General features: G+C 43.7%; 1 protein-coding gene and 1 long non-coding RNA gene across 2 annotated transcripts in view; one reads left to right on the top strand and one right to left on the bottom strand.

The window, feature by feature from the left end:
- The window catches only part of PSEN2 (presenilin 2), a 19372-nt gene extending 2426 nt beyond the window's left edge, over nucleotides 1-16946 (top strand). Inside the window, exons 2-11 of the mRNA XM_056356980.1 lie at nucleotides 3141-3337; nucleotides 4068-4297; nucleotides 5258-5399; nucleotides 6256-6323; nucleotides 7129-7349; nucleotides 8181-8279; nucleotides 10029-10106; nucleotides 11761-11880; nucleotides 12390-12508; nucleotides 14438-16946. Coding sequence (XP_056212955.1) covers nucleotides 3194-3337; nucleotides 4068-4297; nucleotides 5258-5399; nucleotides 6256-6323; nucleotides 7129-7349; nucleotides 8181-8279; nucleotides 10029-10106; nucleotides 11761-11880; nucleotides 12390-12508; nucleotides 14438-14593 — 1377 coding nt within the window. The 5' untranslated portion in view covers nucleotides 3141-3193 and the 3' untranslated portion in view covers nucleotides 14594-16946. The remainder of the gene's footprint in view (nucleotides 1-3140; nucleotides 3338-4067; nucleotides 4298-5257; nucleotides 5400-6255; nucleotides 6324-7128; nucleotides 7350-8180; nucleotides 8280-10028; nucleotides 10107-11760; nucleotides 11881-12389; nucleotides 12509-14437) is intronic.
- Nucleotides 10312-27127, bottom strand: LOC130157434 (uncharacterized). Its single transcript, XR_008824877.1, has 3 exons — nucleotides 23115-27127; nucleotides 18897-18957; nucleotides 10312-12931 (listed from the first exon to the last, which is right to left on the bottom strand). It is a non-coding gene; the product is annotated as an uncharacterized LOC130157434 (long non-coding RNA).

The raw sequence follows: 27127 nt of genomic DNA, 5'->3' as shown, positions 1-27127 counted from the left end.
GCTTTCCATTATGGGGCATCCAGGGTCTTTGGGAGGTGGAAATCACTTTAACCAGTAAAATGATATCAGAAAAGTATTGCTTTTATAACACCCCTTTCTTGGTTGCCTGGTGCTCTGTGTCTCCCTTTCTGTTTGGCAAGCAAGCCTCCAGGGCAGAAGCTTTCTCTTCTCTTCTTCTGCTCAGCCCAAAGGGTGCCCTGGTGCGGGGTGCATGGGTGTGAGAGTGACCAGGCTGGTTCTTCCTCCCCTGACGGACACGCTGCCTAACCCAAAGCTCTCTCCAGCAGCCAGCACAGCCTTGATGCCAGTTCAAAGTGCAGTCTGATGCATAAATAGTGGCATTAGACAAAACCCACTGCTGGGCCTGTGACAGGGCAGAGGCGAGGGCCAGTGTTCCTGCTTCTGTAAACCATATGTCAAAGACCCCTGCTTGACTAAGCGCCACACTGCCATAGGCATTGCATACCTGAGGTCAGGGTGGGCCGCTTGTCTGGGAGTGAGCGGAGGGGTTGCCACTGTAAGGCTTGACCCAACTAGAAGGGGGGTGGCCTGCCCAGCACTCCCCTTTACCTCATGTAGGCACTGGCACCAGGGCTACTCGTGCAGCCAGCTTGGGAGCTGGTCCTGCTGGAACCTGGCTCTGTGAAAGCAAAGGAAAACAAGTGCCTGTTGTCTTTTCAAAAGAGCAGAACAGCTGATGAGCACCTGGTGTTGGCACCAGAGAAACTGAAGGTGGTGGGACAACCCCTTTGGCAGGACCATATATTTAGGTCAGTTTAAGGCAGCTGTGAGTACAGCACCTGAGGATTTGTTGAGGGCTGGTTGACAGAGGAGCTCCTGTAAAATCCGAGGTAGGCTGGGGTCTCTTTGTGTCAGCCCTTGCTGAAACCAAAGCCTTGTAAACAAGGGACAGTAAAGCTGTGTTCAGGTCTAAGTCTGCATGCTGACCAGAAGTATTGTTGCGTCTTTGCATTTGTCCATGTCTTTGTTTGAGGGAGAATAGTAGAAAATGTCCAGCTTACAAATTGCTGTATTATAACATACGATTCTTTTTCCATGGAATTGTGAACGTTAGTAATTAGCACTGTGGTTCTGCTATGGGGCTAACTTCTCCAACAGGCATAGTTAGGGTCGTGAAAGTAGGCTAATTGGTTATCCCTTCTAAATCCTCTGCAGAATTGCTCTGATCATATAGCAAAAATTGTGTGGTAGTTTCTGAAATACTGGGAGAAAAAGTTCTTTAATATTTTCATTGGGTTGTTAAAACCTAAATATTGATCCCAAACTGTCAGAGAGTAAATCTTTATTTCTCCTTTGTTCTCTGACATGGGCAGAAGGTTTTAAGAGTTATTTAAATTCCACAGATCACAGATCCTGTGGCATGCGCAACTTAGCCTGTTCGCAGATCCAGAAGTATGTCATGATTGAATGACTGTACGTACCCAACTTCTTCAAAAACCTGAATCCTATAACTGAACCAGAATCTAGGCTTTCAACTGTAAATTGTGAGCCCTTGCATGCTCAGTCTGAAGAGTGTGTTAAGCACCCAGAGTGGAGATTCTGGGCTCTGTAAGAAACAAGCAAGTGTTAGGCGGCTTGCTTGGTAAGAACACAGCATTACTATGAAGCTGGCAGGCCTGGCCTGAGGGCTACCCCTGCGTTTGTTTTCCATAACTGTACCACTTTTATCACTAAAAGAGGAACAAAATGATATGGAAAAGCTTGAACAGAAGGCGGGGGAGGAGCAGATGTCTGAAAAATCTTTTACTTGGGCAGACTGAGTTGACATTCTAAAATTTCTTGAAGGTACCAGATGTGTTGAGGAGGTTGTGAAAGAAAGGGGAATCTTCCACTCCTCCCTCTTTCCTTCCTCCAAAGTGAATTTCAATTGCTTTAGTGAGAAGCAAGAATATCTCACAGGTCTTCAAAGTACCCACTCTAACCTCTGAAGCTGGCTGCTAGACAGCATGCATAGTGTACTGGTTGAACTGTGAAAGCATGATTCAGATTTAAGTGACTGCATCCAAGTCACATGGCTTCTTCAGCTTCCCCTTCAGAGTTAGACATATTTCTTGAGATGCAGGGGCTTCACTAAAATACTGCAGAGGAGAGGAGTTCTTGTAGATATTACAGCTTTACAATGCATTAGAGGTCTGGTTTTGCTCATGGAGAGGTGGCTGAGAATCAGAAGATGACTTGAATCATCCTTATTTACTCCAGTTGATTTGTTAAGCTGTCTTAATAAAAGCTAAAAGGATTTTCCCTATCACCTGCCTTTAGAGCTTCCTGAAATCCTGGCCTTAAGGCTGTTCGGCAGTATACTTCCTTTCTCTGGTGTCTAGAAAGAAAAGCTGTTCCTTTCTTTTCTGCACTGTGCCACTGCTTTGCTTGCTTTTCTGCATAGCAGTAGGTGGAAAGAGGCCAAACATTTCTAGCCCTCACTTTTAATACTCCCAAGTTTTTACCCATCCAAGTAGTTTTGCTTTTAATGACAAGGCAACATAAGGAAAAAAACCCAGGTGGCTCACCAAAAGAGACAGGTCTTTCCCTTTCTACACAAACCTCTCCTTGTCCATGGGCAAAAAGAACTGCTTATAATATTCATATGGTTAATAAACAGTCCTAACAGGGGGACAGCTTGGTTAGTGGCTTACGTAAAGCCAATGCTCTGGGTTAGTAAGAAACTTCTGCTACCTGCTGGTGCTTGGAGGAGTCTTGTGTAAGAGCTGAGCTCTCTTGGCTTTCTAGCAGGCAGCCAGTGTTTGAGGTGAAGGTTTGTTTGACCCGTGCAAAACAAACATTAAGCTAAGCACTGAGAAACCTTTGTGAATGTCAAGGTGTACTGATGGGAGAGGGAAAATAGAGGCAGCAATTGTGAAAGCTGTGGCAAAGAAAAAGTATTAAATTGCTTCAGTGCTGCATTTTGCTGTTCTCCGTGACTGCAAAAGTCACAGTGACTTTAACTGAACAGATTGTCATGCCTGGAGTGACAGCAGGCTAAATTGGCTGTTAGAAGGAGATGGAGTTAAAGAGCGTGCTGTAACCTCCCTGCTGAAATTGTGCCCCCTCTTTAGACTTCCAGTTGTCTGCACTGTGGTGTTCACTGTTTCTCTTTCCTTCTGCTCTGTTTGTCCCCTCAGCCTTGAGTAGTGCTTGGCTGTGCCCCTCCTGAGCGCTCCCTAGGAAAACAACGATGATCACGTTCATGAACAACTCGGACAGCGAGGAGGAGCCCTGCAATGAGAGAACATCTTTAATGTCTGCAGAGAGCCCTCCAGTACCCTCCTACCAAGACGGCCTGCAAGCCTCAGAAGCAGGGGAAGTGCAGGCACGTAGGGTAGGTGCATGTCCTTCCCGGGCAGTGAAGAAATGGGGTGTGATGACAGATGTAGTCCTGCTACCCCTCAGTCCCAGCAGACTGGCTTCTGGGGTTGGCTTTGGCCGGTGATGTTTCTCTGGTGTCACTCTCAGCCTGCAGCAGCAGTGCCTGTTCCCATTTCCTCCACTGTGACTCTCCCCCCCTTTTATCTCCATATATACTCCTCCCTTTTCCTTCCTTTTGGTAAAGATGCAGGCTTTTAATCAGGACCTGATGCACATATGACTCTCACAGGATATCCTTTTCAGCCTTCTTGTTTTGCCAGAAACCTTTGCCTGCTCTGGTCCAATGCAGCAAATACTAGAATAGAACCTAGTCCTGCAGCCAGGGAAGCAGCAGGGTAAAGCAAGCACAGCATTGCTGTGAGGGGAGCGACTGGCCAAGCTTATGCTACTTCAGGTGACGTTTCTTCTATCTCGGTTCTGGACATGTTGCTCTTCATGTGCATGTGTCCATCTATATAATTGCACTTGAAAAGGCCCTTAAATATTCATGGTTTTGGTTTAGAAACTCCCTTTCAGCCTGTTTGCAATGGAATTTCTAATTGTATTGTTCAGTTGGTACCTTTCTATTAGTAACAAGCTGGTATGCTCTGGTGGCCTACAGCAGCCTTGTGAAATATGATGGAATGAATCTTTGAACACAAATAAAAGAAGCATCTTACACATTTGCTGATTTTTCTTTTCAGAAGAGGCGAACAGGTAGCAGCCGTAGCCCTAACGATACTGCTGATGGGGAAATGTCTGACTCGGGAGTTCCAGTGAGAGAAAGCACCTTGGAAAATGAAGAGGAGGAACTGACTCTGAAATATGGAGCAAAGCATGTAATCATGCTCTTTGTGCCTGTCACCCTTTGTATGATTGTTGTCGTCGCCACCATAAAGTCAGTGCGCTTCTATACGGAGAAAAACGGGCAGCTGTAAGTGGGGTCTTCAAAACAGCCTCTGGGTACATGAGATCCCTAGCTTTACACACATGTTCCGTACACAGAGTGCTTCCTTGGCAGGTTGGGAGTCTTTACACAGCTAAAGGTAGCTGTGTAGACGTACAGAGATCTTACTAAAGTATGCTACATTCACCTGTGTAAGTTTTTCCATATCTGCGTTATGCTGATTCGTTAGCACTGTCATTAGGGTGCCCTAAGCAAAGCCTGTGAGCAGCGTAATAATGAAGTTGCTTCATAACGCAGCATGAAAAGGCCCAGGCTGAACTCCTAGGCTGTTCACTCACTAGCTGGCGGCAATCAGGGAATAGCATGTTCATTTGGATGAGTGTCTCATTTCCTGATGACATTTCTGGTTCCTAAAGACTCATGGTGTGGATACGTAATTCCATCCAGCTCTTGCTGACTGTGCCCGAGAGCACCCCTGGGGCTCTAACTGCGCTTCACATCTCTGGTAGAGAAATGGGGACTCTGGTCCCTTGAACTGAACCAAAGGAAACAAAATGGGGGGAATGCAGGGTGGTGGGAAGGGCTAAAAGTCCAAACCTCTCCTGCAAAGTGTGGAAAGAAAGGGTCCTCCTCTTTTCAGGACAGCACCTGGGATATATCCTTGTAATTACAGAGAGGATCCAGAGCACAAAATAAAAATGTGGCCTGGAGAGAAGTTACTAAAATTAAGTCATTTATACTCTAGGTCTTTTTGTTTACAGCTCTGTCGGCCACAACTTCTCTGTAGGAATGTGCTTTTGATAGAGACCACTAATCTTTAGTGGATAATTAACTGGAGCCCAGCCCCTTCGGAGGCTATATTTCATGTTTGCTGTCCTTGGCAGTCCTACCTCGCTTTCTTTCCCACACACAGAGAGGTCTGGTTTTATCTTGGGGCAGTTAGAAGAGAACACGTATAGTTTATGTGGCTTTTGCTTTACACTGCAGGATCTACACTCCTTTTAGTGAGGATACCCCATCTGTGGGCCAGCGTCTCTTGAACTCGGTGTTGAACACCATCATAATGATCAGCGTCATCGTTGTAATGACAGTGTTCCTAGTTCTGCTCTATAAATATCGCTGCTACAAGGTAAAGCATTCATGCCAGAGCCTTTTTCACCTATGTGCTGTGAACTTGAGTTCAGGTGGGGCTTGTGTGGCAGTGAGAAATACAGGCGCTACACTGGCTAGTCCACGTCTTAGTCACAGCAAGAATCATATTCTACGGAAGCCTTTGCCAGTGGTGGTAGAGCTGTGCACCTGAATAAGCTTTGCTCTTATTTTGTCACTAATGGTAGCGACAACAAGGCCTGCTACTTTGTGTTAGTCACGTCTGTGTCTTCTCCATCTGATCAAAAGGTTTTGCCATTTGTACTTACAGACTAAGTTCTACCCTTTACTGTGAATGCCTTCTCTTAAGAAGTTTCTGACAAGCTTTGTGGGTACTGGTATTATTCCTGCCTGTGGAGGCTCTGGTGGAAGGGGACAAGGCTTAAAGGGAAAGGCAAACTCAGGTTTTGTGGTGTCCAGGGAGTTGCTGTATGTGGTACCAGCCCAGCATTCCAGTACTGGCTATTGCTGCTTTTTAAACTTGGCCCTGAGGTGCATTTATCGTACAGCCTTGGGCAAACCCCTCCTTCTCTACACCAAACAGAGAGAACGTGCTTACCCACCTAAGCCAGGAGCCAGTATGGATACACATGGAAATGGATAGGAAAGAGACTGAAAAACCCCCACAACTCGACAACAAAAATAAACACTACAGGGTAGAATGTAAAATGAAAGTTTGGAGAACTGGGCGCAACTGGTTGCCCCCGCTAGCAGTGGGGAAGGCGGGGTCTTTGAAGGAGGAGTGCAGAAGGAGACTTGGACATAGTGCATGCAGCACCGCAACCTGCGTGCGGGTAAAAGCCCTTTCAATCACTGTCTCTTCTTGCCTTTGATAGTTCATCCATGGCTGGTTGATTCTGTCCTCTCTGATGCTGCTCTTCCTCTTTACCTACATATATCTCGGGTAAGTGGGAACGGTGCAGGTAACCTGGCAGTTCAGGGCTCCTTCGCCTCTTTGCAGAAAACCCCCAACTTGAAAAAGGAAAGGAATGTCTCCCTTCTCCAAATGGGTGTTTAAGAATTGTTAGAATTGGCTAACTTTCTTCTTTAAAAAATGGAAAATGAGGTCTTCAGTGGGCAATGCCTGATTTTACAGTGCCTACTCTACAAAAATCACTGGGAAGTGATGCTGTGAGCATGAAATGAACAGGCTGAACCTTGTGGTACAGGGGCCCCGAGTTACACGTTGAGAAGCAAGTGGAAAGGAACTTCATGTGCTGAGTTGGTTCTCTGGTTTGCCTTGTCTTTTTCTCAGACCATGTTGTTTCAGGCTCATTCCCTTAGCTCCCAGCTTGTTTTGTTTTGTTGTTTTTTTTTTAACTTGTGGGTGACACACGTTAAAACTTTTCATTTTTAACTGTGCACACTGTGCATCTAGTAGGATGACTCTTTGCTGCAGGTGGTCGTGTAGCTGCAGGCCTATGTGTGGTTAAGACTTGAAACCCTGCCTGCTTAACCCTTGGAATCACTGTTGACCTGGGGACTAAGGCAGCGTGGTGACTGTCCTCACACGCAGCATGTCAGTCTCCTGCAGAAGGAACAGAGAGCGAAGAGCAGCAGCTGGCTGCAAGGCAGGTTCCCCTTTCATGATGAGAGCTGCTGCTATCCTGCTCCCTAGTAGGAGCCTTGTTTGTTTAGCTACAGCTAGTAGGATGCTTTGTGTGTCAGTGGCTTTTATTGCTTAGCTAAATTTTCTTGTTGTATTCCAGTGAAGTACTGAAGACCTACAATGTGGCCATGGATTACCCCACTCTGTTCTTAATCATCTGGAATTTTGGAGCGGTTGGAATGATTTGCATTCACTGGAAAGGTCCCTTGCAGCTCCAGCAAGCATATCTCATTATGATCAGTGCTCTAATGGCACTGGTTTTCATTAAATATCTACCTGAGTGGTCAGCATGGGTGATTCTAGGTGCAATCTCCATCTATGGTAAGTCTGGGTTGTGACTCTCAAGGCATGGCTCATGGAGATGTTACTCTGAGGCCATCTCAGGACTGTATGTTATTCAAAAAACAAATGTACAGTGCTAACAGCTTTAGAAAGAGGCAGACGGGCAATTAAGTTGACTCCCTGGCTTGTGTCTTGTTAACTGTTTGTGTAGGTACTGTACTCTTTCCACTTGAAAGACATGGTAGATCAGGTCGGGGAAGTACTGAGCTACCTCCAGCTGCATGGTAGGGGTGGTTGGATTTTTATCAGTAGCAACCTGATAGTCTTGCAGGTTTCATCTATGGTTATCAAGAAGTTACAAGTTTCAAGAGAACCTGCGGAACAAGAGGTAGCTGGGAGGTTACAGTCAGGTTGGTGAGGAGCTCTGCTGAAGTAGAGAGGCTAGGCGCAGAGGAACTGGACCAAAGACCTTCATTCATGTGAAACACAGAGTCAGCGTACGTAGTGATGGATTGTGGAATGTGAACAAAGGATCCCCAGTCCTTCTCTAATTAAATTTAAAACCTCAATGGAATGCTGTCGTCTACTTTAAAAGAAATAAGGCGGTGTTCTCCAGGGTTTTTTTACAGGATTAGCTCAATGAAAACTCTTGCTCTTACATTAAGGCTTGAGGATGGTATTTGAAGTGAGCAACACCATCAGGGAATACAACAGCTACAGTTACGCGAAGTGGCAGAAACTGCCATTCAGGAAATCATCCAGTTAATACTGATAGATGTAATTTTGGGGGAGAATAGCTTTTTAAAGATAAGAATGTAAAATGTGCATGATAGTTTGAGATGAGATTATGTGGCCTTTTTCTCTTTGCAGATCTGATGGCTGTTCTCTGTCCCAAGGGGCCACTGAGAATGCTGGTAGAAACTGCACAGGAGAGAAATGAGCCCATTTTTCCTGCATTAATATATTCCTGTGAGTAAGATTAGAATGTTAATGTTTTTAGCCAGATTAAACTCACAACCTATTTCTGTGTCAAACCAAAGAGTACTATTTTCGTTACTTCCTTGCTCTAAGATTGGTGCCTATTTATGTTCTGGAACAGACCATTTGTAGAAGGCCTTGTTTATCAGTTACAATGGTGCCAACTCCAATAGCCAAAGAAAGCCCACATTTGCCTTGTGAGGCTGAAGTGTTCAAAAGTAATTTATCATTTCGTGAATACAGTGCAGAACATGCCCCTTTGTTCTGTATACAAAAACCTGTATTAAATGGACAGTAGTGTTTGTAAAGTTCTGTGATTAGATGATGCTCACTCAATACACATATTCCTTGTGCATACACTTTGTAGACACGCTTTAAATGTGTGATGAGGGTCCATTCTTCCTGTAGCCCCATCTTGCTCTGGGCACTATACAGATGGTAGTGCTTAGAATATATTTGCTTTCTTGGTCATTGTGTGGCTGCTCGCTTTGTAAAGGGCTCTATTCAAGTATTGCTCTGCAAACAAAATCAGTCATCTCTTCCCTGACTTTCTTGGGCTGTTTAACTAAGATGGTGTCTGATGCCCTTATTCTCAAAGAAGGTGTATATGTGCTTAAGGTTAAGATGGTTGGAAGGCAGGCAACACAACCCTCATGGGACCTGGACTCAAGTGCTTCATGGACCTCAGTGACTTTTGCATTATATTGCTTGTAAGATGAATGGGTATTTCCAAATGTTGGGTGCTAAGTTGAGGATGCCTACAACCTGATAGACCTTTTTATTTCAAGCATTTAATGTTTTATATATATATAAACATATATAAAAGTTATATATTTCCAAGCAGAGCTTCTGTTGGCTTCAACTGATCTCCCTTTTACTGGAGATTCTGTTATACTGACCAGAGACAATGTAGATGAAGTCTCTCACGTGTTTTAGGTAACAAATGAGTTTCTCTAAGGGAGAATGCAATTCAACAAATAATAAATACTGAACAAAAAACTCTTGTGCGGAATATCAGTGTCTCCATTGCAAGACCACATTCTGTGATTCCCTTTAGGTGCAAAAACATCACCTTGGCTGTGCTTGTAGTGGAAAAGCAGGCACTGTGTTTGCCTTGGCTTATTTTCTTTAGTTTAGCTTCTATAAAAACAGGAACACTGATGCACACTTAAACAGCTGATTTGAGTTTCTTTCCACTGATCTCAGAATGGTTTGTACTCCTTCTTAATTTAGGGATCCATCTCAAGAATAAACCCCCAAACATCCTTCAGTTATTCTTGGAACCAAAACAGAAATAGCCAGTATTTTGACAGGAAAGAACCAAAACAAATAAGAGAGAAAACTAACACTCTGACAGCTCCTGTATATCCCTTGCTTGTGTGCTTTACCTTTAGCAGAAATATGAGGAGTAAGCTGTGTAAGTTAACCTCTGGTTACCTTTTGTACTAGCATCGTTTCCTGGGAAATTCTTTTCTTTGAGGAGAAGAGCCAGAAACCAGGAGAAGACTATGCTGGCACTTAGCTGTTTGTGCTCTGGGACGTTCTTAAAAACCAAATGGAAGCACTGCCTTAATTTTCTCCCACCTTGCCTTCTAAGTGCCTAGGGAAACCAATGAAGAGTGAGTGGTTTAAAAGCATTTACAGGGGCCAGGGTTTGTATTTTTAGGGACAGCTAAATACTTATCGACCACTATGGCTCAGAGATGTCTTATGCGGCTGATTAATTTCTCTCTCTTCTAGCTGCTATGATATGGACAGTTGGCATGGCGAAGCCAGACACAGCAGCAAGAGGACCAATTCAGCAGACATGGGATGCAGGTTTGCTTGCATGTCACTCTTCTATACAGGGCACTGTCCCATGGAACTGATGTATATATTTGAGACTGCAAGTAAATGGAAGCCCCTGAACCCTGATGGATGCATTTTTTGTTTCCAGTGTTGTTACATTAGTTGTAGAACTTGGTGATGGTCTGAAACCTGCTGTTGGGACTGGCAGTAAAGATGACCAGACGATGTAGGAAGCTCCAGTATTCAGGCTGCTTTTATTTAAAAAACAAACCAAACAGAAGTGTTGTTCAAGACACATCTTCAGATGTACTGAAGTCAAAGCTGAAAGCGGGCTAGTACAGGTTTATATTTTTACTAGCTGGGGGTAGTAAAATACATAATAATAAAAATTTATAACGTAGGCTTATAAATAAAATGCTGAGGAGCTGCTGAACTTGTGTGCTGCGTTGTGTTGCATTCGGGCCGCTTCCGTGGAGTGGACGTGCTTTTACCTAGCTGTAAGTGCAATATGGTTTACCCTGCCAAAGAAAATTAACATCTTTACCTTTCCTCTTGGGTAAAGGCTTATGTTTGGGCAGTTACTAAACAGCAGCTGATGTGTTCCAAGTTTACATTCTGGCTGGTCCTGTGGTAATTTGTGTGCCTTTGCTTTTATCTAATTGAAATGCAAGTTAAATTGCAGTTTTAAGGTGACTGAATAAAATCTGACTTGTGGCATTGGGAGGATATCCCATCTGGTTCTGTTGCACTTCAGAGATGACAGTACTTTTTAATGTTAAAACAATAAATGTGTGCTAAGGTTTGGTGAGTGAACATGCTGCTTATTTCAGGATAAAGCAGCTGACATACTAAACAAACCACAAAGGCACGATCCTGCTTTGAAAATGGGTGCAGAGTGGGTGCAAACTACATGCTGAGGTGTACAGAATGCCTCTGTGGAAGCTCTGTGTGTCCCAGATCACAGTCTGCTTGCATCTGCAGCAGCAGCGTCCTGTCAGGCTGATGTGGACTGGAAGGTCTGTATGAGTGCTTTTGAAAAACAGCTGTCGGGTAGAGTAATATAGCACAGACAGGCTGCTTCCAAAAGCACTACCAAGGGCTCTGTTGGAGGTATTTAACAGGGAGGAGAAAAAAAAATTAAATCTGTGAACAATGAAATGTGTCTGCTTTCTACAGGTAGAACACTCAGCTCCAACGTCAATGTGATTCAGGGCAGAACTTTTCTCATAAACAGCAGTCCTCTTAGTCATCCGTTTTTTTTCATATGACTAGTTAGGGAATACCTGAGCACCTCCACCCCAAAGATATAACAATGTGGGAATGCATATTAACTTTACTTGGTTTTACTTGTCATTCTTGTCAGTGCAGAGTAATACTTAGTTATGTGTACGTACTCACTTGTTAAAGCCATTGAACTCCTGGGTAGCTGCCAAAGAAGCTGTGAACATGTACCCTTCCGACTGTTTCAAATAATAGCACACATGTTTTCCTCAAAGCCACTAAATGTCTCTGCTTGAACTGGCCCTGATGATCAAACCTCCAAGAAGAAAATGGCTTACCCATTCCAGAGAAGCTTCACAGGAGTATGGATTTCATGCATTGGAACAAGTTATAAATGTAGCTACTACTTGTGTTTCTTTTTTTTTTTTGTCTGCTGCTGTTGGCCTGTTTTTGTGCAACCAAGCTGAGGATGGGAGAGAGAACCACAGGAGCCCTTCACACGCAGGCTCTCAGATGCCAGAGACGAGGAGTCCTGTTCCAACCCGCCCCACCACTTCTTTAGAGGAGCTCGAGGAGGAAGAACGTAAGGGAAGCTTTATACTTTTTCTTCAGGGTAGTCAGTCTGACGTTTTTATTCATTGTGGTTAACGCTCTTGTTACCCAGTTTAGTCTAATCGCAGTTAATTTGAAGAGTTGTGACTTGTTGAGCAATAAGAGATCTTGAGTCTGACTGTGTATTACTTGTTGCTGCTGCAGAATCTGTTTCGGGATTGTGGTTCCAGTGACGTCTCCTGTCTGAATTGTCCACGTAGCCTGTTCCTTCTTCCCCTTGCCTCCCGTCTCTTGCTGTCCTCATGCTTCTTCAGCTGGTACAGCTGTAAAGCAGCCCTGGGAAGCACTTCAGAGAATGAGGCTGAGCAAAAACAATTGTGGGAGAGGGGGCTGGAAGTGTCACCCTCCTCAGTATTGTGTGGGATGTTAAGGAGCCAGGTTGGGAGCCAGGACCAGGAAGCTTCACCTGCTCCCCAGGGGACAAGAATTTGTTCAAGAGGAGCAGAACTAACACTTGTTTTCTTTTTCCACTTCTCTCAGGCGGTGTGAAGCTGGGTCTTGGAGACTTCATATTTTACAGTGTGCTTGTTGGGAAAGCAGCTGCCACAGCTAGTGGAGACTGGAATACTACACTGGCCTGCTTTGTAGCCATTCTCATAGTAAGTGAGCAAGCTTTTAAAAACTTTGTTACACCCGGTTTAGTACAGAAGTCTTGCCAGAAGCACCAGCAGCTGAGCACTGCTAAACCACTGCAGGTAACATGCTGGGTATTCAGGAGAAACTACCTCTCTATAAAGAAACTCCATCTATAAAGACAGGCTTTAAAAGCCACTGAAGCTGAATGATACAGACTCATCAGAGCAGAGGCAAGTGTGGCGATGGTGGGGGTAAAACAGTCCCAGCGACGACAGTTAGAGGTGAACTTTTAGTGTGTTAAAAGACTAGGGACTTCTGTCAACCACGAGAGTCAATATTGTGAACTCCACATTGGTTAGCAAGTGTAGTTGAAAAGGTTAACTCCCTTGTGCTAAGGAGAGCTACTAGGTAAGAGGATGAAGATCTGTCTTGTTCTGGTGTTCGAGCTGGAAAAAACAGGAAGGAAGGAGACTTAGAAATCCATGGAAATTATCAGTACAAGCAGATCACAATCATACTGTAACTGCTAAAGCACTTGGTCCTGCAAGGTCGAATGACCACACACTATTGAGCTTTCAGCTAGGTAGAAAATTATTACTAGGAACTTGCTGTTTACTTCAGCGTCCTCATGGAAACCAACCAGAAGGGCAACTGAAAGAAAGTAAAAGAAAACGAGTTATTGTGTGAGCCCCTTCTTAGGCCTCCATTTCATCACTTGGATCCCAAGGATAGTGAAAGACAGTGACTTCCACTTGTGAAGGTTGTGGATAAAAAAGCATGAGAACTAGAAACAAGCTAAGTTAAATAACAAGTGTTGAGTGTAACTTTCCTGTCTCACAGGTCAGAGAAACCTGTAAGATCACCTAGCTCCATATCCTGGGGTCCAACATTTGCTGGGGGAAATGTTCTTGCTTGTCTGTCTGTGAGGCCAAATGCCCCATTCTGTTTCTTTTATGGTGCTGTTAAAATTTGTTGTGTCTCCTTTTGCAGTTTCATAATCTTGCTGCTATGTGGCTTTCTGGTTCCCGAAAATGTCCCAGCAGTGAGCACATCTTTAAATACAGATGTGAACAAAGGAGCAGGCGTAGGCCAGATACGGTCCCTGAGAGTGCAAGAACAGAGCTATGGGCTCAGTTGGATTTTAATCAAACTTGCAGTCTAGAAACGCAGATTTATTTATTTTTTTAATTGACAAAATCCTGTCTGCTGATCTTTAGCTAGTAGGTATTTTTTGAAGCCTAGTGTCTCTGAAGTTTTGTCATCATGGAAGAATTAAAAAGGGCTCAGATGAGAGAAGGAATCCATACCTAAATGCACTTAGCCATACTGCCTACCCAAAATATACAAAAGCTTTTGCACATGCTCCAAAAAACAGATCTTGGCCTGCTATCCAGATAAAACCAGAATTCACCTATCCTAGTAAGCAATCCAATCGAAAGAACAATAGTGGATGTTATGTTTTGGTTTGGTTTTGTTTTTTTTACTGCAAGAGACTTTGAAAACTGGGAATGTGTCAGAAGTACATGCCACTGAGTCCTCCGGTGAAACTCCTTACCTGTGCAGTTCACCAGGATTTAAGTGCTTTTATCTGCTGGATCAGTACTTCATACATAATGGCACAGAACAAAATGTAAAATAATTTGTAAATGAATTAACCTCTCGAGGTCAGCTGTATGTCAGCATTAGTTGTTTACCTCGCTGTCTCAGTAGAGCTGTGCTCAAGATTGCTGAAGAAAATACCTGGCCACGTTGTGTGAAAGATGAAGCTGTGGGCAAATGTACCTCACTTTTAGGTACACTGAGCCACTGGTAGCTCAGGCAGGCTTCAATTGCTGTACAGCTTATATATATGTATATATATATATATTATTTGTATATTGGGTTGTTGATGACAGATATGTTTCTGGGCTTCTTGCTACATCTTGTGTTTTTTATTCTCTTCTCTCTGGCAGGGTTTATGCTTAACTCTTTTATTACTGGCTGTTTTTAAGAAAGCTTTGCCTGCTCTTCCCATCTCCATCACCTTTGGCTTGGTCTTTTACTTCTCGACGGACAACCTTGTGCGACCATTCATGGACACCCTGGCCTCCCACCAGCTGTATATTTAGAAGAAGCGGGAGTTAGAGGATTCTTTTTAAAGCTTTGCTGTGAAGTATGGTACACTGTTTGGAATAAGTCATAAAGTTTTACACTTAGTGCCATATATTTGTAAGGAAAACACTAACTCTGTGACATGATGTGTACTAAAAATCTAATAGTTGCATACTGAACGGAGATTTTTCACAGGACTTTTGGACTCCAGTGAAAAGCCTGGCTCATTGCTGATGTCAGAGCATTACTTTTATGTTATCTGATGTGCACATTGGGTGTTGTGAGCACAGAAACCTGTATGTAGCATGGGATACTGGAGAGGTAAAGGCTGTCTGTGATCTGTGCTTCCAGAAGCTAAGGTGTGTTAACCCTGGATTGCAGTCAAGTTTAACAGTACTCGAGAATTTCCAATACTTCACGCTTTTGAAGTGTTGTGCAAACATGCAGTGTGAGTAAGTTCTACTTGTAATTAGAAGAGCATAGCAGTCAGCATGCACAGAACAGAGCAGTGCATTACACCTGGTCATGAGTGTTAGAGAAATGAGGCTGAACTTCATAAGCTGGCCTCTGTGCACACAAATTCTGTTGAAATTGCCCCAAATGCCTATTTATTCTGACCTTAGACATGGTGAGCCATGATGGATCTAGACAGGATGTCAGTGGTAGGATGTTTAAACATCAGGCTTCTGGTTCTGAGCACATCCACCACTGTCGCGAACAGCTGATGAAGGCAGGGCTGCCTGGTCCAGTGCATCAGATACTCCGCATGGGAAAACAGATACTTTTTCCTGTCTCCTCCCAGCACTTTATCTTTCTGGAAATCTTTTTCTGGGTCCATACTACAATCCTCAAATTACCAAACGGTGGAAATTTCTGCACGGCTCCAGTAAATCAGACCTGTAACTTCTTGTGTGTATTTCTGGTCTCATTTCTGTGCATTGTTGTAACTGCTCTAAAGGAGGATTTATCTTCCCTTTATGAAGAAGTCCTCTTAGAATGATTGAGACTCGGTTTACCTGGGTTTTGGTACTGTTTAAAGATTATTTTTTTATTACAAATTTTAAAATAGCTATTTACTGTCAAAGGGACTCTTTTGGAAATACCCTGTCATAGTTTGTATCAAAATAGGGGAGTGCAAAGTTTAATCTGCTGTTACATTACTCTACATGTGGCATCGTTAATGCTAGGAATATTTACACACCCTCAAGTGAGTTCATTTAAAAAAACCCAAAAACCCCACAGTGCTTGTTGCCAGTAAAAAATACAGGTCTGACTGAACCTTACTGTTTTATCCACCTTTTAAAATAATTCTATTTCTACTCTGAGAGACAGTTTTTTAGAAATAGCCAAGTTCTGTGATTATTTTTTTTTTCTTTTTACTTGAGTGTCTGTTACACAAACAAGCTGTTTTCTTTGACAGCTGATCAATGTCAGTGTTTTACAATAACATTATACAAGGTTTTGTGAATAATGCAATGTCATTGAGAGGCGCAGAATTTCATCTCTGAAAACACTCTCTAGATAAGGCTTTGAACTATGCATTTTTAAGGTACTGCTTTTTCCAATAGACCTGTTCATGCTAATCTACTTTGGTATTTAACAAGGACGTCACACAGGTGATTCAAACAAATTTTTAAAAAGCACATAAGGCTTTTTATGAGTTGTGTGTGTTTCAGTTTGGACAAGTAATTCATTCTTGCTCTTTGTTTAGTTATCTGTCGTAATTTCTTACATTTGCAATGTTTGGACTTAACAGTTGCAGACAATTATTACTAAAAGGTATTTCCTCTGGAAACATAAGTCACTAGAGCTCTGTCTGCTGACATTTTTTAGGGTTTATATGGGATTTATTTTTTTTTAATTAAAACAGTTATGGGGCCAAATCAGAATACAATCACTTGCAAACATGATTTTACTTTTCACATTGCATGGTGCAGAAAGGATGTGAAATATTTATATGTACTGGAAGAAAAATCCTGCTTGACTTAACAGGGTTGTAGCATATTGTTAGAAACAATTTATTTCTATGAAAGCAGAGTTGATAATTGAAAGAAACTAGCAGGTACCATCAAATACTGAAGGATCACTGCTGCAGCTGGTGGTTTTCTGCAGATTTGTGCTTGCCAAAGATTGGCCTTCCACTGAGCAATTCCACATAACTTAGAAAAATCATAATATAAAAGGTAACTGAGCAACAGATTCTGTCAGTGCAACAAAATGTATTGTCCTGATGAGTGATAGGTGTATATCATGTATGTACTGGAGTGGTTTTAATTGTGTAGAAGTTCATATGTATTTGCTACAAATATATATATTTGCTGTATGTGTTTATATGTGTATATACACACATACACACAAGTTTTAAAATGATATTGAGTGATTTCTCATCTCATTGGACATTCTTACCCGTGCATAAAATCAGGTTTTGTTCATGGTGTTAACTTGGGCCATGGTGCACCATGATGTGAAAAGGGAGAGGGCAGGATTCATTATACTCCCTAGTTGGCTACTACATGAGATACTGACTCGGTGACCTGGCAACGTGAATGAGCAAAGCATTTGTCTGATTGCTGTGTTGATTCACTGATTTCAACTTGCTGCACGTTCTGCTGAAATGCAGTCTCTTTCACCCTGAAGAAATCCTAATACTCCCGCTGATGCGCATCCCTGAAAAAAGCACAGCTGTCAGGTAGGCTGCGGTGACACCCATCTTGATGCAGGTGTCACTCAACACCCTGAAGTCCTAAAGGAGATGCCATGTATTGGCATTTTCCTGTGTGATCCTGGTCATTCCCACTCCTCTCCAGTCCAAAATGACTGTCTCATGGCATTGCCTCAAATGTGGCTTGGGCGCACACCAATCTCTAATGTGTAAGACTGAAGCTAAGTCCGTGAACAAAAATGTAGTGCTAAGCCTGCCTAATATAATGCAAATGCAAACTTTTCACTGGTGGGAGATATGCAGCCTCCTTGCAACATTTAGTGCCTTTGATAGAAGCATGTGCAATTCAACCAGTTTGGTGGCGTCTCACCATGTAGTTGCTGCTTGTCCTTATTGCTGTGTTTTCTCTTGCCACTTCGTTACTGCTTTTGGTTTTGATTGTTTTGGGGTTGTTTTGTTTGAAGTGTCAACTGTGCATCAGACTGCAGATGTATTCTGCCTGCAGAGAGTGCACAAGAAGCAGCACATTCATAAAGTACAAGAAATGGGACACTCCTTGCAGAACCATGCAGTGCTTCCAGAGCAGCTCTCATTGGATACTCAAGATCTCATTCATAAAACCCGACTTCTGGCTCTTAAGGGAAGTTGCTCAAAAAGGAATCCATCCGTGCTAGAAACATAGTCTCCTTCTGGCTCACAGAGAGAAAAGGACATGTTTGCAATATGAGGTGTCTCAGCAAGAGCTTTATAAAAATTGCTGAAGCTGGGCCAAACGAGGGTTAGTAGATACAGCAAGATCATAGCACACGTCTACCATAGTCAGGAAAAGGAGTAGTGGTCTGTTTTCCCACACCTTCTTTGCAGCAGTTGCTAGTGAAGTCTCCTCCATGGGGCAATTGGATGACATTAGATGGACCATCGCTCTTTGAGTAAATGGCACGGGACTTTAATGAAAAATAGCTTAAGGTCCACTGTCCTTATAAAACAAAGTATTTGGAGGTCTCCCTGCTACTCCCAAACCAGTAAATATCTCTGCTTTGTTCTTGCCTTCCTAGGTACTTCCAGTTAATCACACAGTGTGTTTGCCTTCCTCTTCCTTGTAACTCAAATTGTGTTTTGCTTTAAATGGAATCACTGTTATTTTTCTTCATTGTTTCCTTCAGTCCCTGGTCTTCCCGTTTCTGCATCAGCGATGCTCCCCGGGAGCCACGGGAGGGCAGTAAGCCTATACGGAGAAGTCCCAGCCACGCTAAAGTACTCTGCTGAGAGCCCCCTTGTTTTTCAGTGAGGCTGAAGGCCCTGGAGTTTCCCTCATGGCAGGGAGAAAGCAGGCTCCCCTCACCCCAGCATGGCTGCAGTTTTGCCACAGCATAGGAGAGGCTTTGAGTGAAAGTGAACCTCATGCTGTACCAGGATCCATTTAAAAACATCTGGTTTCAATGTGATGCCACGTTCAGCACTGCAGCTCTGGGTGAGGTGCTGTTAAGTTGCACACTCCATCTTGTTTGGGTCCCCTCCTGTTATTTTTTTTTTTTAAAGCATTCAGCCCTAGTTTCAGTCCTAAAAATCCCATGCATAAGTCAGGGGCTCCTCCAGCCATCGCTAAATTAGGTTTTCTTCTGAGCATCTTCAAGAGGGAAACAAATAATTATACTTACTGCTTTGTCATTCCTCCTCTGACTTGCAGTCTCCTGTTCTGTCCCAGCAGGTCTTGGTAATCTAGGCGGAAGAAAAGAGCACGCTGCTGTCATTCCAGTTTTCAGCACTGGGGAATCTAAGGTCAAGCTAGATTGTGTCATTTGTGCTCTTAGAGGACAGGGGGACTATCTAGTTTTCTTGAACTCAGTTGTTTTATAAGAAAGCAGCCTGGACAGATGTGGTACCGTTGTCAGAACTTCTACCATATTATTTATATGCTCCCTAACACGCTGTTGCATCCCTCATCGAATTTATCCTTGCTTCCCCTGCCCCCAGTAAGGTAGAGTGATGTGCGCTGTTGCCGTCCTACAAATGGGAAACAGAACAAGAGTAAGAGAGTAAACGCTGGGTTTAAGTTGGTTACGTAAGAAAGATCTGCCCACATCAGATCAGGGCATCAAAAATGATCACATAAGTCACTATAATTTCTTCTTCCCTTTGCTGCAGGTTTGCTATCACCCATCTTTTCCCACTCTCAATTCAAGACGTTTACCCTGAGCACTCAAGGAGTTAAGTGAATATGAACTGTTGTCTTCTCCTTCGTGCAACAAATGTTTGACAGGTGCTCAAGAACACAATTTGGGAGGTGTCAATGCTCGGCTCTATTTGTGGCTTAGTATTAGAAAGATATAAATAAACAGAGACTTTGAAGTGGAACTAGCTAAACTCCTTGATATAGAAACCTGAGACAGGTATGGGGCCAAGTAGTTGGAATGGAAGTTTTCCAAAACTGGGAAGTGTTCGAGTCCTATCAAATGCAGCCTGAGCTAAGTGATGGCTCCCAAGGCCAACTCAGGATTAGGTCTGCACAGAAATAAATGCTGTGAAGCCTGGCACCCCTGAACTGCCTTGCAGGGCCTGAAGAATCAGAAGGGGGCAGAGCAGGAAAAGCTTCAGTCCTATTTCCCCCTATATCACTGGTTTCTATGACTTCAGGGGGACCTTGCTCACCCCGGTATAAAATGTGAGTAACTCCACAGCTAACCTGCATTTAAGCAGACTAGGAACAGTGTAAACAGTAAAAGCAAGCGTGGAAAACTGATCCAACCTTTTAACTTATGCCATGCCTTCCTCAATCTTTACAAAGCTAAATATAAGCAATTACAATTCTCCCTGACTTGGCAGAGCTGCATCTATTTAAGAAAGAATCTGAGCCTTCCTTCAAAACTGGTGTAAGACAAGCAAGATCCCTGGAGCTGAAGGTAGGTATTCAGGATTATTTTTGACGTTACCTATTCACCGCTTTGATGTACCAACAGATAGTAGCAATAAAATGCCAGTAGCACTTACAGAGTTATTCCAACAGGAGTGTCTTACCCTTTCATAATGCTGGAAAAGACATGTCCACTCTGTAAGCCCCTATCAAATACAGCCTTTTGTGATATTCTGGGAAGTTCAAATCTGAGCTATTTTTGTTCTTTTAATATTGTGGTAATAGTTAGTCTTCCCGAGTGTTTTGTGCAGGTTTCAAGAGGCACGAAAACGAACTTTCTTCTCTAGTAAGGAAAAAAATTAAATATCTGATTTCTGACCCTATGTGATTTGGGTGGACAAGCTAAGAACTGAAATGGCAAACACACTGAACAATTGCGGACAACTCATCATGCAGCCATTTCACATTCCAGGTTGTGCTAAAAACTAATGGGGAATAGAAATCCAGCAGATGTCTTTGGCTATAGAGGCTCTGAGCTGTGGCTGGTCAGGCTAGGGAAGAATACAAGGCCAGAAAAAAACAAAACACACTTGAGGCATGGGTTAGGCTTAGAAAAGAGGAGGGAGGTGCTGGCTTCTCTAACCAGGCATGTTCAGTGCAGCTATAGCTTGAAAGACTTAAACAGGATGGGAAAATGTAGGCTAGCAGGGGACATGAGGCAATACCAAAGCCACTTAGCATGCAAAGGGTTAGGTCACCTTCTTTGTTACTGGTGTGTGTGTGTGTGTGCATGCTTTTTAGTGCTGTCATGAAATAGGAGTGCTGCAGCAGAGAACAGTGAGAAGGTCTGTCTTCCAGGAAAGGAACCACGTTTCCTATGGTTTGAATGTAGGCCACCAGTTAAACTGAAGTGACAGTTCCTTGAAGTCTGTGGAGTGGATGGCACAGGATGTAGTCACTGTCCAGGCTTCATCATTAGATCCTGTATCTAGTGGGACTGCTGAAGAAAAGGGGCATCTTTGTGCTCCCACCTTGGGCTCCTCCAGGCTAGAAATCTTCTCAGAAGCATCTGGGAGTTGATGGGAGAGTGAACCTGCACTGCTGGTTCTTGGCACCGCTGTGCCTGAAGGCGAGCTCTTTTCCCTGTGCACAGCTACAGAGCGTGTCGAAATTACTCTGCTGCACATCTACTGAGGCTTTGCAAGCACTTATTTAGGCATCGGCCTTCAAGAGCACGACAGAGCAGAACAATGCCATTAGCCCTGTTTTATAGATAGGAGTTGAATAATTTGCTCAGGGTCAAATGAAGAGCTTAATCTGGATGTCTGGCCCATCTCTTGATCAGTCATTCCTTCCAGAGGCTTGTATTAACAGCTGGCGTCTCCCTCTTAGCTGCACTCAGATACGTGTCAGTCAGGATGTTCTGCCACCAGTCAATGTTTCTCTTCAGGTATGTGGATACAGATAGAGTTACTAGAGGACAGATTACGTGGTCCTTTGCAACTGACCTCAAGAACTGGATCAATAGCCACAGCAAAGCAGAAAATGGGTCAGTCAGCATCCAAAGGTAGCAACAATTCTGCTTTCTCCCTAGACTGACTGCTGGAAGTAAATAGTTGGGACTAGCTGTGTATCATCTTCAGGCAAGCGGATGGATCAGTTTGTCCATTTGCCACACAGGCACTCAGAAAAAACCCTGCAGCTTTCCCGGTCTCCTTCCCACACCTTGCTGTCCTTTGGAACAGCGAGGGAAGATGCCAGGAAGCCAGAACAAGGACTGGCTCTTAAGGCAGTGAAAGAAAACATGGTGTCTTGGGGATAGTTCCAGGCTGGGGCAAGGTGGCTCGCTGCTCTCCAGCTATGCGAGACATGGCAATGCTGTGCCAAAATCTGGGAGCAATGGCTGAATTTGGCAGCACACTTCACCATTAGCCAGCAGAGCAACCTGTGATGACTGGTGTTAATTCTTAGTTCCAGTAAAGTGTTCAGAAATAGCCTTATTTCTCTGGCTCCATCCCACCTTCCCATTTAAGACAACTCTGCACAAACTGTTCCGGATAACCCTTCTGTCCTTTGCAAAAGGCTTTTTAGAGTGGCTAAATGCAAAGGACTTGCTTCTGTTTGCCTAGCTTCAAAATTAATTTGCCATGTTTACTCAGGGGGTGAATGGCTTTGCTAGTTATCTGTAAAGTGAATCCTGGCTGGAAGCTACAAAGAACTGAGCCTTTCTACTATGCCTGTGCAGGATTGATTGAGGTACATGTAATCAATCAGGTGGCAAGACAGGAGGACAAAGCACTCACCAAACTATGCAAGCAAATGCAGTTTACAATGAGCAGAAACAACTGATCTGTCTAGCCCAGAGATAAGGAAGAATTACAGACAGAATAACGTTTAACCGAGTCTCACTGATCTGGGGAGAAACAGAAATACTGTGTTCTTGAGGTACACAGCTGCTGATCAGAGAGACTGCTGCAACTTCAGACTCTTCAACTCCGTATCATCCAAAATGACTTTGCTCGATACCCATAAAAATCACTGTTGTGCAACAGAATTTGAACAGATGAGCATGATATTGTGAATGTTTTACTACATTATTTGCTAAGGTGGCAGGGGCAAGGTGCCTGTCCTTGCCTTACACTGTCCTACACAGAAGCCAAAGACAAGGACTGGTATCACTTTCTTCCATTTAGTGCTTCTATCTGCAGCCTCTCCACCTGGCACTATCCTTCTATCAATGTACTCCACCCCCATGGGCTTGTCTCCAATTTTCCAAAGTGCTTGGTACCCACTTGGGACCCATGTGGCAAAGTCTGGAGAGAGCAGTGGGTGGCATGAGTGACAGCCAAACGTGGTGTGGTGGCATATGCGTGGTGTGCTGCACAACTTTTACTGGCAATCATCTGTCAGTGATGAACACATTTGTAGCCTGGGCTTGCTGTGGCTTGTTACCACCTCATCTAGAGAGCAACACCTAGTTTTGCTTTCTTTCATAACTTAAAGAGAAAAAAATCTGTGTACTTACATGTAAACTTCCAGTTCGTAAGAATGCATTTGCAATGCTTCTTTTCCCCCGGCTGGAGAGAAAATCATGTCATCCAGCCCACTGAGCATGTGTATGTGGAGGGCAGGAGCAAACCCAGGTGAAAGACAAGGAGGCTGTGATCTGCCTCACATCACTGAGAGGAGAAATCCAGGTGAATACCATCTAAAACGCCTGAAGAGTAGATTTGCTACCTTTTCTCCAAATAATTATTAGAGAGAACCCCAGCACCGGTGGGCCTGCACCCACCTCCTATTAGAGTTCAGTCCTGTACGGTCGATGCCCTTGAGCTATATAGCACAAGCCACAAACACCCTGGGCCACAGCCACTGCAGTCTGTTCTGGATAAATAATAGCAGGAGACAAGAAATGCTAGAGTCTTCAGCTTTGCTACCAATGCTGTCCTCCCAGGTCTCTTGCTCTCTTCCTCGGAGACCCACAGAGATAATAGATCACCTCTGTGGTTCGACACCCTTCACCCTTCCTCCCCCAAAGCAGCCCCTCTCTTGGTGACACAGTATGGGCAAGTGGTGTGAGCAGGGGCACGGAGAGGCACCTGTCAAGGAAACTTTCTCAGCGAGGCAAAACACAGGGGGCAAAGGGAAGGTTTTTGTGTTTTCTCCCCACTCTTCTTCTTCTTCAATTAGGACACAAGGCAGCCCTTCAGCGTTCCTCTCCCCTCCACAGAACCCAACAGCAACCTCTGCCCACCTCCTTGCAGCCAGGGGGCTCGGGGCCCTCCAGCAGCCCCACGGGCATTCCCTGCCCTCTCCAGCTGTGTGGAGGAAAGCTGCTTCCCGAGAGGCCCAGAAGGAAAACTGGGGCGGAAATTGTGAAATACCTGTCCTGTTCCCTGCACTATGTCTTCCTCTTGGACAGAAAACATGAATCTCGAGGACTGCCACACTGTCTCCTTCTGACAGCACTAAATCATCTTAAAAATAAAGTGCTCACTGGCTAGCTGAAATGGACCCTTGTCTCTGTCTCTTTGCAGTGAGGGGAGAGAGAAAGGAAGGACAAGTGCAAAGAATGCCAGAGTGCTTTGGGATGAAAATACACAGTTCAGGAATCAGAGCAGTCCTAAGCATTACAAAAATAGCTCATCATTTGGATCCTATGATGATACTGGATGTGCATCTACCACTGACTGAGTCAGAGAGATCTCATTTCTTTACAAGGCTGTTGCTCTCATTCTTGGCCATAAAGCCATGTAAATAACATATGGTACAAAGAGCGTCACTGAAACCTGTCAAGGTTTTGAAATACCTACAAGTTAGCTACTAAAACCAAGCCACCTGTCCAATGACTTCTACTTGAGCTGTTCCAGTACATCATCCCTATATTATTATAATATGCTGATGGAACACCATAAATATACATAGTCAGATAAGACATTCCTCCTGCCCGAAAGAAATTTCCCTCTAAAGAAGGTGACTGAACACAAGACAAACCCCCTCAAGAGGTAGCTTATCTGATCCTCAGCAGTCGCTTGGAGAAGGAAGAATGAGGGAAACATTTCCAGAGCAGCTTTTGCTTTGTGGTTAGCTGTGCGAATGCAGGAGAAGGATGGTGACGTATATTTTATTGTGGTTGGAGCAACAGCTTGAGCCTGTCCTATGCAAGAGGATTTTTGAGTGTTCCCTGAATAGCCTGAATACTTGTCAACCTAATCACAATACCAATAGCTGCTTAATTGAGACTCCATTAACTCTTTTTCTGCAGGTTAGTTGTTTGCCTACTAATTTCCTGTTGCAATGGAGCCCTTCTTACTGCAGAACCCAAAGATCATTCCAGGCTCTGGTTTTCTAACTTTTTTTTGTTTGTAGAAGTTTAGTCACTCTGGCCCGTTCCTCTCCATGTTCCTCTCTGGGAATGTGTCCCACTTTGTACAAGGCTTTAAAGAAGCCAGCTTTCACCAGGTTCTTCAAAGCAGTCAGCATCAGAACTGGCAAAGCTTTTCTTGGGTGTTCCTTGGCACCCTGTAAGTGGTGAGCTGCTAGGTGGTAAGCAAACAGACTCCTCTCAGAAAACAGCAAACAGGAGGAAGGAAAGCAACCCCACCCAAAGGCTGATCGCAACCTTGCTGGAAGTCACAGTCAAAGAGCCCTGGACTCACTCTTCCCAGTGCCATTCTTGCTGCTTCTACCCCAGACCCACAGCAGAGCTGTTTATGCACCTCATGAAATTGCATCATTAAGCCCTTCGTTATATAAGTATCAACAGGCAATACAAGGTGAAGAGATGATGGCATGGCTAAAGCATCTGCTGTGGAGTCAGGACTTCCAGCTGCTACATCAAGCTCTCCCACTGACCTTGGCTAAGGTACTAGCCTCTCTCTGACTTGTAGTATCAGGATATTTGGAGAATTAAATACTTTTCAACAAATCATTTTAATAGCAGTAGACAGAGGGGCTCTGGGGAAGTGTGAGTCATTATTAGTCATAATTTAAATTTATTATAATTTCCATTACATTTATATATTACATATATTATGAGGATAGATATATCATTATGGTATTTATATTGAAATTCACATTATTATAATAAAAATTATCAACTTTATTTGATTTAATAGAAGACTGATTTATATGATCCTCATAGGTGTAAAATTCTTGCTAGAAATGTTCATTTTTCTGGATAAGGCAGCAAGTATGTTGAAATTTGACTGAATAAAACACTCCTGAACAAGATGCAAGAAATAAATCACAGTTGTGCCAAAGATGTGTTGTGACTGGTTCCTTAATAATGTTCACTTCTTGTTCTTACAGGTAATCAAGAGACTCCTCAAAATCTGGCAACTTGCTTTCTTGCAGGACTGCTCTGGCTTGCTCTGTAAATTCAGATCTGCATTGCACAGATCTGCAAAAGCATGCAGGCATGTAGCACAGTAATTATATGACATCTAGACACAGGTAAAAAACCTTTAACCTGCAACAACCTCATTCTGCTGTCACATCATACTGGAGGCGCTAAGGCATCAATGGATGCCAATGTTTAGGTTTTTACATAGAGGTTTCTTCTCTACCCTGCTTGGAAGGGCTTTATCTGGCAAGAGTTTGCACAGCACATTTAGCAGATTGCTCCTACACAAACTCTGATGGTTGATTCATGGCATGGATGAAGCAGGTGTCACTGTTGTTTTACCTACAATCCTTTGGTGGAGGGCACAAAACCAGAAAGGGGCAGCCTGGGCTGATCCCCACAGGATTCGCGTCCATGTCTCCTGCCTCTGAACTAGGCATGGTTTGCACAGGGCCAGACTCTAAATTTGGAAGTCTGGGATTTGGAAGGGAGGGATGAGTGCTCCATTCTCATTTCCTCTTGCTGAGCTTTCCCATTGTGTAGAGCATAATAATAAATAGTAATAAGAAGAACACAAATAACGCTGGAGAAAGGAGAAAGCAAGAGCATGCATAATGATTAGGGTCCCAATGTGAAGGCGGAGTGCTGCGAGTGCCCTAAGTCTTCACTAGCAGAGAGGGAACCTGAATTTGGACCTCCCAAAGCCCATGGGAACTGCTAACTGTGAGGCTGTCACATAAACCATCAATACCCTTTCCAAAGGAAAAGATGACTCCCTGGTATATTTTTGAAGTACAGCACTTTACCCCTTCTTTTTCTCCCAGGGTTCAGGGCTGTAAATCTCATAATTGGTAGCACTAAACCAAGCCCAAATACTGATAGTATTTTTTCTCTTACCATTTTTCTCTGGTTTTACAGAGAGGTCTTGCATGGCTTTTGCCATCGAACAATTCTGCCAGTGCTTTAGATACACAATGTTTGACTTTTTATTTAGGATTGTGGACACAGTTAGGCAACCATCCCCACAAAAGCTAGCCTCTGGATTCTGGACTGTGAGTTCTGGGTGTCCTGCCCCTATTCCCCTCAAGAACTAAGCAGTAACAATAAAGGACATAAAGTATCTGCTCGCAGCAGCTTCAGTCCAGCTTTCAGTCCTACCTCTTTACACCCCAACCTGGGTGGGAAAAAAGACG

The sequence above is a fragment of the Falco biarmicus genome, chromosome 12 (genome assembly GCF_023638135.1).
Source record: "Falco biarmicus isolate bFalBia1 chromosome 12, bFalBia1.pri, whole genome shotgun sequence".
In the NCBI taxonomy this organism is placed as follows: Eukaryota; Metazoa; Chordata; class Aves; order Falconiformes; family Falconidae; genus Falco; species Falco biarmicus.
Note: the sequence above shows the minus strand (reverse complement) of the source record. Positions and strands in the feature narration are given on the sequence as shown.